Source organism: Mirounga leonina, unplaced genomic scaffold (genome assembly GCF_011800145.1).
Source record: "Mirounga leonina isolate KUSES-001 unplaced genomic scaffold, KU_Mleo_1.0 Mir_106, whole genome shotgun sequence".
Classification (NCBI taxonomy): domain Eukaryota; kingdom Metazoa; phylum Chordata; class Mammalia; order Carnivora; family Phocidae; genus Mirounga; species Mirounga leonina.
This window is the reverse complement of record NW_023270232.1, coordinates 3,888,126-3,904,316: the sequence shown is the minus strand read 5'-3', so window position 1 is coordinate 3,904,316 and position 16,191 is coordinate 3,888,126. Positions and strand designations below refer to the sequence as shown.

The following is a 16,191-nucleotide window of genomic DNA, read 5'->3' as shown; positions in this document are numbered from 1 at the left end:
CTTTCTTTCTTTCTTTCTTTCTTTCTTTCTTTCTTTCTTTCTTTCTTTCTTTCTTTCTTTTTAACCGTTTTTAAAGTCAGTTCTATGCCCAATGTGGGGCTTGAACTCACAACCCCAAGATCAAAAGTTCCATGCTCCACTGACTGAGCCAGCCCGGCACGCCCCCCCTCATTGCATTTCTATATACTAATAATGAAGCAGCAGGAAGAGAAATTAAGAAAACAATCTGATTTACAGTTGACCAAAAATAATAAAATACCTAGGAATAAACTTAAGGAGATGAAAGATCTGTACTCTGAAAACTATAATACACTGATGAAAGAAATTGATAAAACAATGATGAAAGAAACTGAAGATGACACAAACGAATGGAAAAATATTCCATGCTCATGGGTTAGAAGAACCAATATTGTTAAAATGTCCATACTACCCAAAGCAATCTACAGATTTAATGCAATCCCTATCAAAATACCAATAGCATTTTTCACTGAACTAGAACAAATGATCCTAAAATTTGTATGGAACCACAAAAGACCCCAAATAGCTGAAGCAATCTTGAAAAGAAAGGCAAGGTGCCCTTGGGTGGCTCAGTCGTTAAGCATCTGCCTTTGGTTCAGGTCATGGTCCCAGGGTCCTGGGATCGAGCCCCACATCGGACTCCCTGCTCAGCAGGAAGCCTGCTTCTCTCCCACTCCCCCTGCTTGTGTTCCCTCTCTTGCTGTGTCTTTCTCTGTCAAATAAATAAATAAAATCTTAAAAAAAAAAGAAGAGCAAAACTGGAGGTATCACAATCCCAGATTAAAAGTTATACTACAGGGCGCCTGGGTGGCTCAGTTGGTTAAGCGACTGCCTTCGGCTCAGGTCATGATCCTGGAGTCCCTGGATCGAGTCCCGCATCAGGCTCCCTGCTCGGCAGGGAGTCTGCTTCTCCCTCTGATCCTCCTCCCTCTCATGCTCTCTGTCTCTCATTCTCTCTCTCTCAAATAAATAAATAAAATCTTTAAAAGTTATACTACAAAGCTGTTGTAATCAAAACAGTATGATGGTGGCACAAAAATAGACCAATAGATCAATGGAACAGAATAGAAAGCCCAGAAATAAACCCACAACTGTATGGTAATTAATCTTTCACAGAGGAGGCAAGAATATGCAATGGGGAAAAGACAGTCTCTTCAACAAATGGTGTTAGGAAAACTGGACAGCTACATGCAAAAGAATGAAACTGGACAACTTTCTTACACCATACAGGAAAATAAACTCAAAATGGATTAAGGACCTAAAAGTGAGACCTGAAACCATAAAAATCCTAGAAGAGAGCAGACAGTAACTTCTCTGACTTCAGCTGTAGCAACGTTTTTCTAGATATATCTCCTGAGGCAAGGGAAACAAAAGCAAAAATAAACTATTAAGACTATATCAAAATAAAAAGTTTCTGCACAGGGTGCCTGGGTGGCTTAGATGGTTAAGCATCTGCCTTTGGCTCAGGTCATGGTCACAGGGTCCTGGGATCGAGCCCCACATCAGGCTCCTGGCTCGGGGGGGGGCCTGCTTCTCCCTCTCCCTCTGCCTCTCCCCCTGCTCATGCTCTCTCTTTCTGTATCTCTGTGTCTGAAATGAATAAATAAAATCTTTAAAAAAAAAGTTTCTGTACAACACAGGAAATAATCAACAAAACTAAAAGACAACCTACTGAATGGGAGAAGATATTTGAATATGACATATTGGATAAAAGGTTAGTATCCAAAATATATAAAGAGCTTAATATAACTCAACACACAAAAACCAAATAATTCAATTTAAAAATGAGCAGAAGACATGAGCAGACATTTCTCCAAAGAAGACATACAGATGGCCAACAGACATATGAAAAGATGCTCAGCATCCCTCATCATCAGGGAAATGCAAAGCAAAACCACAATGAGATATCACCTCACACTTGTCAGAATGGCTAAAATCAACACAAGAAACAACAAGTGTTGGCAAAAATGTGGAGAAAAAGGAGCCCTCATGCACTCTTGGTGGGAATGCAAACTAGTGTGGCCACTGTGGAAAACAGTATGGATGCTCCTTAAAAAATTAAAAATAGAGTCACCATATGATCCAGTTAATTCCACTACTGGGTTTTTATGCAAAGAAAACAAAAATACTAATCCGAAAAGATATATGCACCCTCATGTTTATTGCAGCATTATTTATACTAGCCATGACATGGAAGCAACCCAAGTGTCCATCGACAGATGAATGGATAAAGAAGATATATATGTGCATGTGTGTGTACACACACAGAGGAATATTACTCAGCCATAAAAAGAATAAAATCTTACCATTTGCAACAATACCGATGGATCTAGAAAGTATAATGCTAAATGAAGTAAGTCAGTCAGAAAAAGACAAATATCATATGATTTCACTCATATGTAGAATTTAAGAAAAAACTAACAAAGGAAAAAAAGAGACAACCCCCAAAACAGACTCTTAACCATAGAGAACAAATTGATGGTTACCAGGAGGAGGTTGGTGGGGGAGGGGGGGCGATGGGTGAAACAGGTGAAGGGGGTTAAGAGTACACGTAACAGTAATGAGCACTGAGTAATGTATAGAATTTTTGAATCACTATATTGTACACCTGAAACTAATATAACACTGTATGTTAACAAAACTGAGTTTAAAATAAAAAAAAAAAAACCCTGCTAATTAATCCTGAAAAAAATTAACATTTTAAAACTGTGGGACATCCATACCATGGATTGCCCTTCAGGAGCAAAAAGGAATAAATGCTTGATACGCACAATAACATGGATGACACTCAAATGCACCATGCTGAGTGAAAGAAGCCAGATTCAAAAGACGACAGACTTATTTGGGTGCCCAGCAAGTCCCACTGAGCTTGGAAGTCCCTTTGAACATGGGAGTGGACATGGGAGCGGACCGTACCTGATCCTCTCTCGGGTGGAAGGGATGGTCTCATTGTCCTTCTTCCAGTAGAACACGGGCGGCGGCATGCCTATCACCCGGCACTCCAGCCTCACTGGGTGGCCTTCGGGAACTCCGCTGTTCTGCAGTTTCTCCAGAATCACAGGGGCTTTCTTCACCTCTTTGGCTGAATGGGAGAAGGGCCATTCTTGTTTGAATTGTAAGCGCCTTGGGGTTCATGCTTCCAACTCATTACAGTTCTGGAATTTAGCAGAGTGGGTGCCCACCCACCTCACCTCCTCTTCAGAGCACTTCTCACACCTCTAAGGGAAGATCATTGCTTTGATAAAAGCTCCAGAAGTGATGAAAAAAAGGAATGAGGGAACCTCTTTGCATATTGTGTGAGAGACAACACTCCAGGATCTGGGTCGCACACGGGGGGACTCGAATGGTGGGTGTGGAATAACCCACTCCTTAAAAGAGTCTCTTATTCCCAGCAGTAAATTTTGAGAAACAACAGATTTTATGTACTGAACGTACCCTTTTTCTTTTATAGAGGAGTTCATTTTGTAGAAGGTATATTCATTTTCCCTCAACTTTTATTTTTTAAAAGATTTTAATTTAATTTAATTTATTTATTTGAGAGAAAGAGAGTGACAGAGAGAGCACAAGAGTGGGTAGGGTCAGAGGGAGAAGCGGACTCCGTGCCAAGCAGGGAGCCCAATGCGGGACTCGATCCCAGGACTCCGGGATCATGATCTGAGCCGAAGGCGTCGCTAAACCAACTGAGCCACCCGGGTGCCCTTCCCTCAACTTTTATTTCAAAGAAGTTTATAGCTACAGAAAAGAAGTACACTACTTTTTTTTTTTTAGTTTTATTTATTCAAGTAATCTCTACACCCGATGTGGGGCTCGAACTCATGACCCTGAGATCAAGAGTCACACTGTCCTCTGAGCCAGTCAGGTGCCCCAGAAGTACACGACTTAAAAAAAGCAACCCCCCCCCCACAAATTATGCTTCCTAAGGAAGACTTTTTGCAGGGAGGGCCAGAACCAGATAAGGCAAAGATACCTCATATTTCAGGATTCCAGAATCAATATTTGCAAAATATTGGGGGGAAAAGTAAAAGCTTGCAATCAATATATCCTTGCAGGATGAGCTTTTCCTACTCTGTTGGGTATGAGAAAATTAAGAGTGAGAAAAAGAAAAAGATATATGGGGTGAGCAGCCACCAGCCTATAGAGAGGATAGCATGCCAAAGCCCCCCTGGTTTCCGGTAAGGGTCACACATGGGAGAAAGCTCAGCACTAGAATTCGTATATTCTGAAATCTAATTCTGGCTGGACTCCTGGCCTGAGGGCGGGTATCAATCAAGTGATAATGACTTGTCCTTTTTTGTAGCCATTACAGTGTTTTGTTCATGTCGTCTTACAAAGTAGAGGTTCATTTGTTTAGTTATCAACTCAACATTTGTTGAGCACTGTGCATGTTCCAGGCACTGAGTCAGACACTGGAGATACACAGAAAAAGTCAGAATGGCTGACTTTAGAAGCTTTCAGTCTCTTCAGGAAGACAAAGGAGATAATAGTTACACGGAAGGCTGCAAGTGCTCTGGGGAGTCTCTCCTTTTCTAAGTGCTATGAAACAGAGGAGGATGTGCCTTGGTGGTGACATTTGAATTAAGCCTTAGAGAATGAGGGCAAAGAAGGGCATTCCAGGTAGAAGGATCAGTGAAGCAAAAGTATGGAAGCTTGGGGTAGGGGCAAGATCCTGGTGTGTTCCAGTTGTGATGAACTGTAGGGCAAGTGACTTGAATTTAGTGAAGTCAATATACCAATTAATTGATTAATTAACTATTACAATGGCTCCCATTTATTGCATGCATATATGCACCAGATACTACATTATGTTTTTATTGATAGGTCTTTGAAAACAATGTAAGCAATATGGCCTTTACTACAGTGAAGGAGAAACTGAGATGAAACTTGGTGGGGCAAATGGCTAAAGAATTCTGTCAGAAGCTGTGCCTATTTGGGCAATAACTTTAAAGGGAGTTATTCTTGGGGTCCCAGAAGCAAACCTTACCTACTACAGTGAGCTCCAGACTAAAGGAATTCTGTCCGGTTTTGTTGGTAGCAACGCATGTATAGGTCCCCGCGTCATGTTGAGTGAGCGGGTCAATGAGCAGAGAGTGGACTCCAGTCTCCCTGACCAACATCTTGTGCGAGGCATCTGGTAGCACCGGTTGGCCATTGAGCAGCCACGTCAGCTCTGGGGGCGGTAAGCCACTCACCTAATAAACAACAGGACAGCTGAGGCAAATGACAGACCGATGACAGGCAGATTTATTTGGTGGCTGAATTCTTCATCCTTGTCTGGCACCAAATAGATAGAAAAAACATGGGGTGGAGAGAAACCTCTCTGCAGGGGCATCAGGATAAGAGGGGCTGGATGAATGGCCGCATTAATTTAAACTGTATCGTATTTTGACCCCAATTGGGGTGATGATTATATTTTAGATTAGAATAAGTAAGAGATAAAAACAAAATGAATAGATAAAATAGACCTGCTGAGTGAGTTTCACAGATGATATGTTGCTTACATACCTGAGAAGCAAGAGGCAACCAAGGAAAGGGCAGACATTAAATTAGAGTTCCCAAATCTTGCTGTGTGTTATAATCGTGTGGGGAGCATTTGAAAATCCCAATGTCTACTTACTATATTAAGTCAGAATCTCTAGGGATGGGACCTGGAATGGGTATATTTTAGGGTTTAGGGTGGAAGAAGTAACAATCAATCCCAAATATTATTTAGGCAGCCATTGGCAGAGCAAGAACCACCTAGAGAAGTGGACTCTATAAATGTTTAACCTCAAGCCTTTACCAATTAGCACCTAAAATTTCCATAACATTCTGCATCTTTGTCTGGAGTAGAAGAGGTGACTTAAGTTTCTCTTCATACTGAGAGATATCCACGCTGCTCAGCTGAACAGTTTCTGGTTGAAGAATTAGGAAGTAGAATAGCTAAAGCTGGTGGATGTTGATTAGTACGAGAAACCAACTTCCATTTTCATAAACCACCTCAGAGCTATCTTTTCATGACTGAAATTTTTTCAAAGTCTATACATCCCAGAAACTCACTACCAGGATGCAAAAATCACACTTTTGGCTTCATAGTAATAAAGACTTACTCCGCACCACATGGAAAATGTCTGAATTACATCACTTCTTTGGTTGTCTTTTACGAATGCAGAGTTAACTTGATACAACACCAATGTAATTTTATTAAGGTATAAAGACTTAAAAATTTCATCAAATTCTTTTGTCTGGTATTAATAAATGCTCTGAAGAAGTCTTGTGAGAAAAAAAGTGATCTGTCTCCCTTCCCCAGCCCCCCTTTCTCTAAACAAAACATAAAACAAATACAAACAAAAATAAGTCAAACAAATGCAAAATGTGAACAGATCTGGAGCCAAGGATGAGTATTAGAGTCTACCTTACAGTCCAGCCGACAGAGGCGCCCCTCGTGAGCTACCATATCCCCAGAAGCCTGCAGGAAATGTGGTCGGAAAAACCGTTCCTGTAGGGGCTCTTTGTCTCTTTCTTGTACTCGGGACCTTCCTCTATAAAAACAAGCATGTTCAGGGATTAAACATAGAAACCTAAAACAGCAAGCATTTAGGCATGGCTATAGAGCCTAGAGAACAGATATTTTGGGGGGTGGGTGGGGAAGGAGGTTGCTGGACTATAAACAAATAATAAAATAATAAATAATGGTGTGAAGCATATGTAAAAAGCAAGGTGGTAAGCATCTCATACACTGTAGGATTATCTTATGAGATCTTTAATCAAATAAACAGGCTTTAGCTTCTTTTTCTCTGAAGTCATTCTGGGTTAGGTGGCCCAGCTTACTTGCCTTGGCTTTGACCAGTTGTTCAAAAGTTTCAAAATAAACAAATAAATGAGTATTCAAGCCGAATCTCAAATGAGAGCCAACAGACAAGTCCTGTTTATTACCCAGAACAATGCAGCTGCAATCCCTGTGTCTCTGAGTAATAAAATTTAACCCTGCTATAAATTATGGCAGACCATTAAAGATGATCATGAACTTAAACTGGTTAAGACTGACCAACAGTAACAGCTGTTCTTAAAGAAAAAAAAATGAAGAAGAAGGTATAGTTGCAGCAGTGATGAAATACTGTATCTGAAACATGCGTCACTATTTTTGCTCCTTTGGTAAGTCAAATATAATTCATCCATGTCAGCAACTATGGAATGCTTTGCTAAGACTTTGTGGCACCATAAGACTCAAGGGGAAGCCAGGCTCTTAATTCTTAGTGGTTAGTAAAATCAGAGAGGAAGAAAGCCAATTGCTATGTTAGAGGCAATTGTTATACTGGGGACAACAACAACGAAAATATTCAATCTATAGACATATAACCACTAGCAGTTTCTGTTTTATTAAGGAAAATATGGTCATTTAATTCAAAGACTCTGGTTTATATATTATCTGCACAGGTACTACTGAGGGTTACAAATTTTGAGCCATTAAGAGTGTGCAACAGACCAGTGCATCTCAAAGTTAATGTGCTTATGAGTCACCTAGGGATCTTATTAAGATGTACTTTTTGATTCAGTAGGTCTGGGGTAGGGCTTGGGATTCCACATTTGCAACAAGCTCCCAAGGGAGGCTGATGCTGCAGGTGCAAGACTACACCTTAAGAACAATGTGTAGACCCAACACTTTGATGCTTAGTGTGGTAGGTGGATGCTTGGGAGTGGCTAGAGAAGGGAGATTCTTACTGTTTTTACCTGTGAGACTGACCAGTGGATATTAGTCGACTGCGAATGGGCAAACTTTGTACCATCAAGTGGCCAGAACAGCTGATTCTCCCCTGAGAAACAAAAATGAATTAAAAATAAGAGAATTCTCCATTTTTTTTCAATTTATGTAAATTTTTCTGGACTGGAACAGTTTTGAACTTTTTGGCTAAATATTATGAGGGGGGGGAATGAAAACAATAAAATATGACTCCTTAGATCACTGTTAATATTCTAGGGGGGAATTTAAAGAATATTGTGATGACTTTCACTTTGAGCTGAGAAATGAACAGAGCACAAATGTAAAAAAAAATTTGAATTCTGGTGCAGCCACATGCAGAGACTATGGCCAAGTATTTTATACTTTTCTTAATAGAGATTTATCCTCAAAACTAACATTTTATTAAGGAGAGTGGGTGAGAGTAGAAATTATAGTTCTATATTTTGTATTCTAATAGTAGTTGAAGATATTTGTTCTGCCGTATCTTTTAGGGGAATTTTAAGTCTTGATCCTTGATCTTATTCAGAAAAGAAAAGTGAAAGTTTATGGCTTTCCAACTTTTACCAAAAAAAAAAAAAAAGGGACATTATGGATTTGAGGAATGTTTACAAGCCTTTTTGGAGTAATTTGCTTATTCTCTAAAGAACAAAAACAACATATCATTCTTTGATAGGATGATTTACAGACTCTTCAAGAGAGTCAATGAGTTGATAAACATAAGGTGTAGCCTAATACATCTGGGACATAGTGAAGAGATACTACTAACGTCCTTTGACAAACGCTCAAGGCTTGAGTGAGCCATCAATGGCTAACTGGTCTTTTAAGCTGTGATACTGCGCTCTAGTTAACACACAATCACAATGCTTCTCATTCATTTTCCTCAGCAATCCTTAGCAACTCGCACTTCTCAAGGTCTCATTCACAATGACATCAAGTGCTCCTTCCTCAGAGTGCAGCACAGCGCAGAACCCTGCTTCTCCACCTGGGGGTTGGCAGCCATGATAGTGTAGTTGCCATCGTCATCACTGGTGGTGGAGTCAATGTGCAGAGAGCATGTCCCATCTCCTTCTCGCCTCATTTTGCAGTGCTCATTTCTCTTTGAAATCTGCTTCCCATCTTTGAACCAGTAAACCTGCAATGAAAGATAATCAAGGAGAACATACACTGTTCTGCACATCTTTTGAGGATAATGAAGTAGGGAGTAGGTTGAAGCAAGGGCTGATTGCCATCTCTACAAGTGCCCCATCCCTTATAAAGCACTTCGAAAAAAGTATTTTAAAAATGACTGTAGGGATGCCTGGGTGGCTCAGTCGGTCAAGTGTCTGCCTTCAGCTCAGGTCATGATCCCAGGGTCCTGGGACTGAGCCCCGCATCGGGCTCCATGCTCAGCGGGAAGCCTGCTTCTCCCTCTCCCACTCCCCCTGCTTGTGTTCCCTCTCTCGCTGTCTCTCTCTCTGTCAAATAAATAAATAAAATCTTTTTAAAAAAATGACTGTATAACATGCTCCTATGCTTGTACATATACAATACTTAAGTCAAAAATTCTGTATAATTTAGGATTGAGATAAAGCTTTTGACTCTTTTTATTGTACTTCATAATTACTTAAAAAGTCACCCCAAGGACCGGACATGTTTTCAGAGGCAAAATAATGAAAACCAGGAGCCTGAATTTTTTTCCCATTATCCTATCTATAAGCTCAAGTCTTCTGCAGTCCACAGATCTCAGGGTCCACAATAGCTCACCCTACTTGAAAGGATAGTATGGTTTATTATCCATAAGGAGGCCAGGATTCACTTGCGAAATTTCTCATCTGGCGAACATTTAAATAAATAGGTTTTTCATGTTGAGTTCTGCATGTGTCAAGGAGATCTCTCAAAGAGGGGGGGTTAAAGTACTGACTGCAGCTGTTCTCCACATTTCCTGGTTACCTAACCATACATGATAACACCATGCTAATGTTTGTGAAAGTAGAGCGGAGAGATCCCCTACCACAGCCATACTGGGTGTAAATCCTTCTTTCAGCTGACTGCCAAAAAAATCTGGTGACTCATAAGATTTTTCTGCAGCCAGTGATAACGATATGACATTTTCAGCATAGACCAACCTACTAGTAATGATACAAATATAGCTCACTTTGTGCAACAACAGGCACTTTGTGGGTATTCAATAAGTGTTAAAGAGAAAGAATATCAATTTGGTGAGTTTGGTGGTTGAGAGAATCAATAGCCCAAAATGGAGGATTATGACTAAGAAGTCTATTTTAAACTTTTATTAAAATTCTAACTTACCCATAAGTCTGATTTATTTGGGGCCTGATTATTTAATGGTCCTATCCCTGACAGTCTCTTTTTAGTAAAATTATCTGGGCTTTGTTCGTTTTTCTGGTAGTGGTTTTTATTCCCTCTGTAGACACATCCCTAGAATCTGATAAGACTTTCTTGAAGGCATTGTCTACAGTTCTGTGTTGTTGGTTGGTTGCCCATTCGGCTGGTCATCTTCCCCTACCTTTGGAACAGGAATCCCAACAATTTTGCAGGTAAATGTCACTGGAGAGCCTTCTGTAACCCGGAAATGCTTGAGTCTTTTGTCAAAGATGGGAGCAATACACTTGCCCGTGGGGATCTCGTCATGTTGGACTTCATCATCTGACTCATCAACAGGGGTACGTTCCAAGCGAAACTCTATTTCATTCATCAGCCTCTGCTCAAAGCTTGAAATTTTGTACTCCTGTCAAAATGGCAAACATGTTTCAATTTCAATTCTATGGGTGAGAAAGAAGAAGGTGTCTATCAATATAATTTGAGGATGGAACTTTTTAGATTTAGATGGTAAATATATATCATGGAAACCCAATAAACCAGGCATGTTCCATTTCCAGTTCCTCACCATGGAGCACTAAAGGAGATGCCAATGTCTCTACTATAATCCCAAACTGCCTTAGTGAATCCTGATTCCTCACCTTGAGTATGGAGCCCCAGTAGCATCCTGTAGAGAAATGAAGATGGAATGTGATTTCCATTACTACTATTAATGTCCATTTCAATATGTAGAACTTCCTATCTGGTAATATGGCAAAACTATTCTGAATTGCATTCTGATGCATGCCTGCATTACCAGCTTCCTGTCTCTACCGGACATTCCCATCTGCATACTTGATGAAATCTGTCTTGAATAAATCTCCCTCGACTCCATATCCATCTTCATTGCATCCCTCTACTCCCACCACAACAAAACTCGTTGAAATATTTTTGTATTGTTATGGGATCATTTGCTTGTCACCCACTCTTTCACTAATGGACTCCAATTAGGCTTGTGTTCTCACTGTCCCACTGAGATTACTATTGTCAGGGTCTCCAAATTTGCCAAATCCAGTTGTCACTTATCTGTTCTTACCTTACCGGATATCTCAGCAGCATTAGACAAGGATGGCTACTTTCTCCTTTTTGAAACATTTTCTTCTGTTTGCTTTCATGATACCATATTGGTTTTCCTTCTCTTTCTTTAGTTGCTGCTTATCAGTCTCCTTTGCTAGCTCCTAGTCCTAGGTAAGTGGTTTCAACCCAACCTACAGCTTCAGATACCTTCTGTATGCTGATGACTCCAAATACATATCTTCAAGCCTGATCTTTCCACAAAACTCATATACCCGATGACCTACTGTACATCATGCAAGTCATATACCCAGTGACTGATTCTATATCATGGCTTGGGCACCCAATGGGCACCTCAAACTTAGCATGATCCAAACAACACACACTTGATTTCTGTCTCCCAGAGATGCTCCTACCCTGCTCTTCCCCATCTCAGAGAATGGTGCCACTATTCACCCACTTGGTTAAGTAGTTAAGCCAGTGTTTCTTGCACTATCTTTGGTGAAAACCAGGTTTTAAAATTTTTCCAATGTGTAGTTTTGTAAAGTGAAATAAAAATGAATGAGTAGCAAAATGAAATTTAGGAGGCATGCAGAATTATTATATTCAATAGGCATAAATTTTTTCTGTCAAATTGCTATAAAAATTTCTTAATGGTTACTCTCCGTTTCTGTGCTTATGCCAAGGTGGATGGGTGATAGTTTGCAGATTGCCACACGTCCTCGGACCACACTTTGAGTGTACCAAGTTAAACCCTAAATCTAGGACTTATCCTGAATTCCTGTCACTCTCTCTCCCTGCCGAATTCTATCAAGCTTATATGTCACCTCCCCAAAGTAGCCTTCCCAGGCCACTTCATGTAAATGAACTCCCCATTCTAATACTCTACACAGTACCAGTTGCTATCTAGTATATTTCTTGTTTGTTTGTTTATTGATTGAGTGATTGAATATCTCTAAGGATTAGAATGTTGGCTCCACAAGAGCTGAGAGCTTCTTTATCTTGCTTCTCACTATATCAACAGCACCTGGAATAGTGTCTGCCTCATGGCAGGTGCTCAATGAGTATCTGAAGAATGAGTGAAGACATAGATGACATGGGGGCAATCACTTGTTCCAACTGCATCTTTGAGGACTTCAGAGCCATGGCTTTGGGCTGAGGTAAGACCTTCTGTTAAGCTTGTGACTCTAGTTAACCACAGTTTCATAATTTAGATGAGCTCCATGGAGATGGCACTAGGATGTTCCTGAAATAGAATTTGGAAGCACGTGGCTGATATACATCTGTCCCAGTCTTAGGCAGAGTGAGTTCAGGACTCATAAGATGTATTCTCAAGCTATTAAATCACATTACTCGTGTCCTTTAGTTATTGTCTTACACATATTATCACCTGAATTTGTGTAGAATTGGAACTTATGAAACACGGAAATACAGAAATCAGATGTTTCTTGGTTTCAATTTCTTGAAAACAATTTTAAATCCTCTTGTCTTGGCCACATCTCATACTGGGTAAGCAAAATAAATCCACAGCTCTTTCAGGGTAGAGAAAATGATTAATCTCCAGTTACCTTATTATTATTATTATTTTAGATTTTATTTATTTATTCATGAGAGACAGAGAGAGAGAGAGGCAGAGGCAGAGGGAGAAGCAGGCTCCCCGAGGAACAGGGAACCCGATGCGGGACTCAATCCCAGGACCCTGGGATCATGACCTGAGCCAAAGGCAGATGCTTAACCGATTGAGCCACCCAGGTGTCCCTGTTACCTTATTATTATTATTATTTTTTACCTTATTATTTTTTAATCAGATAATTAAAACCAGTTAAAGTAAAAAATTGTTCACTTCTATTAATCTGAAACCTAGTTTAAAAGTATTAAGAAACCTAGTTTAAAAGTATTAAGACTATTTTCTACATTATAGGAGTTTTTAAAAAGTTAATCATTAGGGGCGCCTGGGTGGCTCAGTTGGTTAAGCGACTGCCTTCGGCTCAGGTCATGATCCTGGAGTCCAGGGATCAAGTCCCACATCAGGCTCCCTGCTCAGCAGGGAGTCTGCTTCTCCCTCTGACCTTCTCCCCTCTCATGTGCTCTCTCTCTCTCATTCTCTCTCTTTCAAATAAATAAATAAAATCTTTAAAAAAAAGTTAATCATTAAAGCTTCCAACTATCTACCTATTAGGTTGAATTAAACGAAACTGACATTTTTGTAGGTCAAAAATGTAGACTTTCATATGATTCAATTTAATACTTAACAATGACTATATTTTTCCTTACATACATTAAATGCTCCCCCAAATTTGAAATATTTCTTAGTCTCGCCAGTTTAAAATCACATGAAGAGTATATATTTCTTCTTTCTTGAATTGCATTTATGCTTTTGAATATATACTATTTTTCTCTTTAACACATTTGTTTATTTTCCTGGATATTTAGGAGTAAAACCAATGAGTCATTTTATTCCCTTACCATATGAGGTAGGTTTTAATTGAAGCTCTATTATTTTAAAAATTACGTCCAAACAGAAAAATTCACACAGTTCTCAAACCTCATACACATATCCTAGGGGTTTAGGAAATACCAGAGTTTTTTGTGAGGGTGGCAGGAGGTCTTAGCCTTTTACAGCTTCTCATCTTGTTTCATTTAAGTCCCCAAATTCCTAGTCCATTCCATACCAACTCTAGCTATTGTTTTAATGGAGTCCTTGCTCTAAATTAAAGAGTCTTCCCTGAAGCTTCTCCTATTGCCTGACCTGTAAGGGCTGTAACCTCCTGGCTAAATACCTTGTCAGAGTTATTGTAGGGAAAGATGAATTCCTGAAATTCTATTTTGAAAGTATGAAGTAATTTTCCCAAAGAAGTATTTTGTACATAGTGGTAAGTTATGATTATACCTAACCTTCAGGAACACAGTGAATGATATATATGAGGGCCATAAGTGCCTGCCTGAGAATACAAATACCACATTGTCTCCATATATTCCAAACTGGATTTTACCAAGTTGGGGCCTGATTTTACAGAATTTATCAATGTTTGAATTGATTTGATCCAAGGAACTACAGAAGCAAGATGATGAAAATATGCACATTTTGTTTTACTATAAATGTATGCATATTGGTTATACATTTATTACTTTATTAGTACGACAAATTGGGAGGTGATGGAAACAGAACACTCAATGAGTTATTTAAAAAATACTACTCATAACTAGGTACTGAGGATACAGTTGCAACCAGATCTTTTTTTTTTTTTTAAAGATTTTATTTATTTATTTGAGACCGAGAGAATGAGAGAGACAGAGAGCACATGAGAGGGGGAGGGTCAGAGGGAGAAGCAGACTCCCTGCCGAGCAGGGAGCCCGATGCGGGACTCGATCCCGTGACTCGATCCCGTGACTCCAGGATCATGACCTGAGCCGAAGGCAGTCGCTTAACCAACTGAGCCACCCAGGCGCCCCAGTTGCAACCAGATCTTAACTGGAAGTTTTTATTGAAGCACTAAGATGGGCTAGATATCAGAAAACAAGTGAATTGGCAGACAATTTCAAAGCAGGTGCTTACAGACAGGCTAGACCATTTAAAGCCCTCACCTTCACCAGAGATATAAAGGAGTGAGGGGGGAGAAGCTCCAGTGAGAGGACGTTGGAGAGAGCTATTGTGTCTCTGCATCTCCTACCTCCCCCTCTACCCCAAGGGCACCTGCCTTCACTTCAAGCTCAGCGACGGAGATTAAATGGACTCATTTGGAGAGCTTGCTTTGTTTTCTGCAGTGGGTTAGTATCTGACTCCTGCCTAAAAAAGCTGGAGTGAGGAGTGAGGCAGCTTTTTGTCAGTGGGCAAGCTGAAGGCTACTTTGACTAGCCTTCACGCCTGCACTGTGTCAGGGCAGCGGACCCGTGATGGGTCCCGTCAGGCACACGTGGGCCACATACAACACTAAGCCACTGTGGGGTCAGCTTTCATCTCTCCATGGATGGGAAAGGGAGTGAGGACAGTTAGTAAAGTGGGGGAGGAGGGAGCAAAAAAAGAGAGCAGCTGGCCACACTTCCCTTCCTGGCTTTAGGTTCACCATTTGTAGCAGTCCCTGCGCTGTGGGGTGTGGATAGGGGTGTTCGTGTGTGGGGTCTTATTTTTGAATAAGGAAATTTTGTACTACTGGATCAAGAGTGTATTTTGCAACAAAGTTACCACAGAACCTTAAAGGTACTAAATGTGGCCAAAACTGTTTTGAGATTGCCTTATAGTTGAGATTGCCAGGAGCAGGAGAAGAAATAGTCCCACAGAATAAATTCAAAGGGATACTGGGAGAAAAAAAAAATTCTTTTTAGACATATTTGTTTAATGTACCATGTATATAATGTGTAAATTACAAATGAGCAACAAAATAAGAATACTGTAGATCAAGGAATTTCCATGAAAGATTTCATAAATATTTTGGAAATCGGAAACAGGAACAAGGAAGCCATGCAGTTGTGTGGCAGGGTATGTGGCTTGTTGCTAAAGCACTGAATCTTTACTTCTGAGCTGTTACTGAAGATGTATACCATCCCCAAAGCAGAAACTGACGTCTTTTTGTAGTGTTTTGAAACTAAGAGTTGGTTATCCCAAGGATAACTACCCCGATTACACATCAGTCAAGATTTTCATTCCAAGTTATGACTGATGAGACTCAGATTTTGTAAAGAAATTTGCAAACAAAAGCAATAAGTTTACGTTAATGTAGGTGCTTTCTGCACTGTTCTGTACAAAGGCTGTACTACATACAGATCCACTGTTGGTAGACACAGGCTTTGAATTTCCAGGACTGAATTTATGTTGCATTCTCCATTTCCCCTTGCCTTGCCCCTTTGTGAGTAAAAGCAGCAGTTTCTGCATTAGCTGCTTGTAAGTGATGTCTATGCTCAAAGGAGAGAATGTTTTTCTGTGTGAAGCTGACATTCAGTTAACACCAGAGTTTTGCTTAATTTCAGTGTTTTCATCTTTTTAATCTATTGATTGAAGTGGATTATTGTCATAAGGTAGTATCCTCAATTAGGCATAATCAGAATCTATATAGTCAAGTGAGGTATTTTCCATAGATAGGCCACAG

At 40.1% G+C, this 16,191-nt stretch overlaps 1 protein-coding gene and 1 long non-coding RNA gene across 5 annotated transcripts in view; one reads left to right on the top strand and one right to left on the bottom strand.

Annotated features, from left to right (window-relative positions):
- Window positions 1–16,191, bottom strand: part of LOC118017893 (myopalladin) — a 103,344-nt gene that overhangs the window by 8,293 nt on the left and 78,860 nt on the right. For all 3 annotated transcript variants that reach the window (XM_035016220.1, XM_035016226.1, XM_035016214.1), the window contains exons 13-18: window positions 10,242–10,463; window positions 8,718–8,867; window positions 7,726–7,808; window positions 6,410–6,536; window positions 5,000–5,207; window positions 2,935–3,100 (exon numbers count right to left, since the gene is read on the bottom strand). In XM_035016220.1, the coding sequence (XP_034872111.1) occupies window positions 2,935–3,100; window positions 5,000–5,207; window positions 6,410–6,536; window positions 7,726–7,808; window positions 8,718–8,867; window positions 10,242–10,463 (956 nt within the window). The remainder of the gene's footprint in view (window positions 1–2,934; window positions 3,101–4,999; window positions 5,208–6,409; window positions 6,537–7,725; window positions 7,809–8,717; window positions 8,868–10,241; window positions 10,464–16,191) is intronic.
- The window catches only part of LOC118017914, a 43,317-nt gene continuing 38,417 nt past the window's right edge, over window positions 11,292–16,191 (top strand). For both annotated transcript variants that reach the window (XR_004681279.1, XR_004681278.1), the window contains exon 1: window positions 11,292–12,267. This is a non-coding gene — a long non-coding RNA (uncharacterized LOC118017914). The remainder of the gene's footprint in view (window positions 12,268–16,191) is intronic.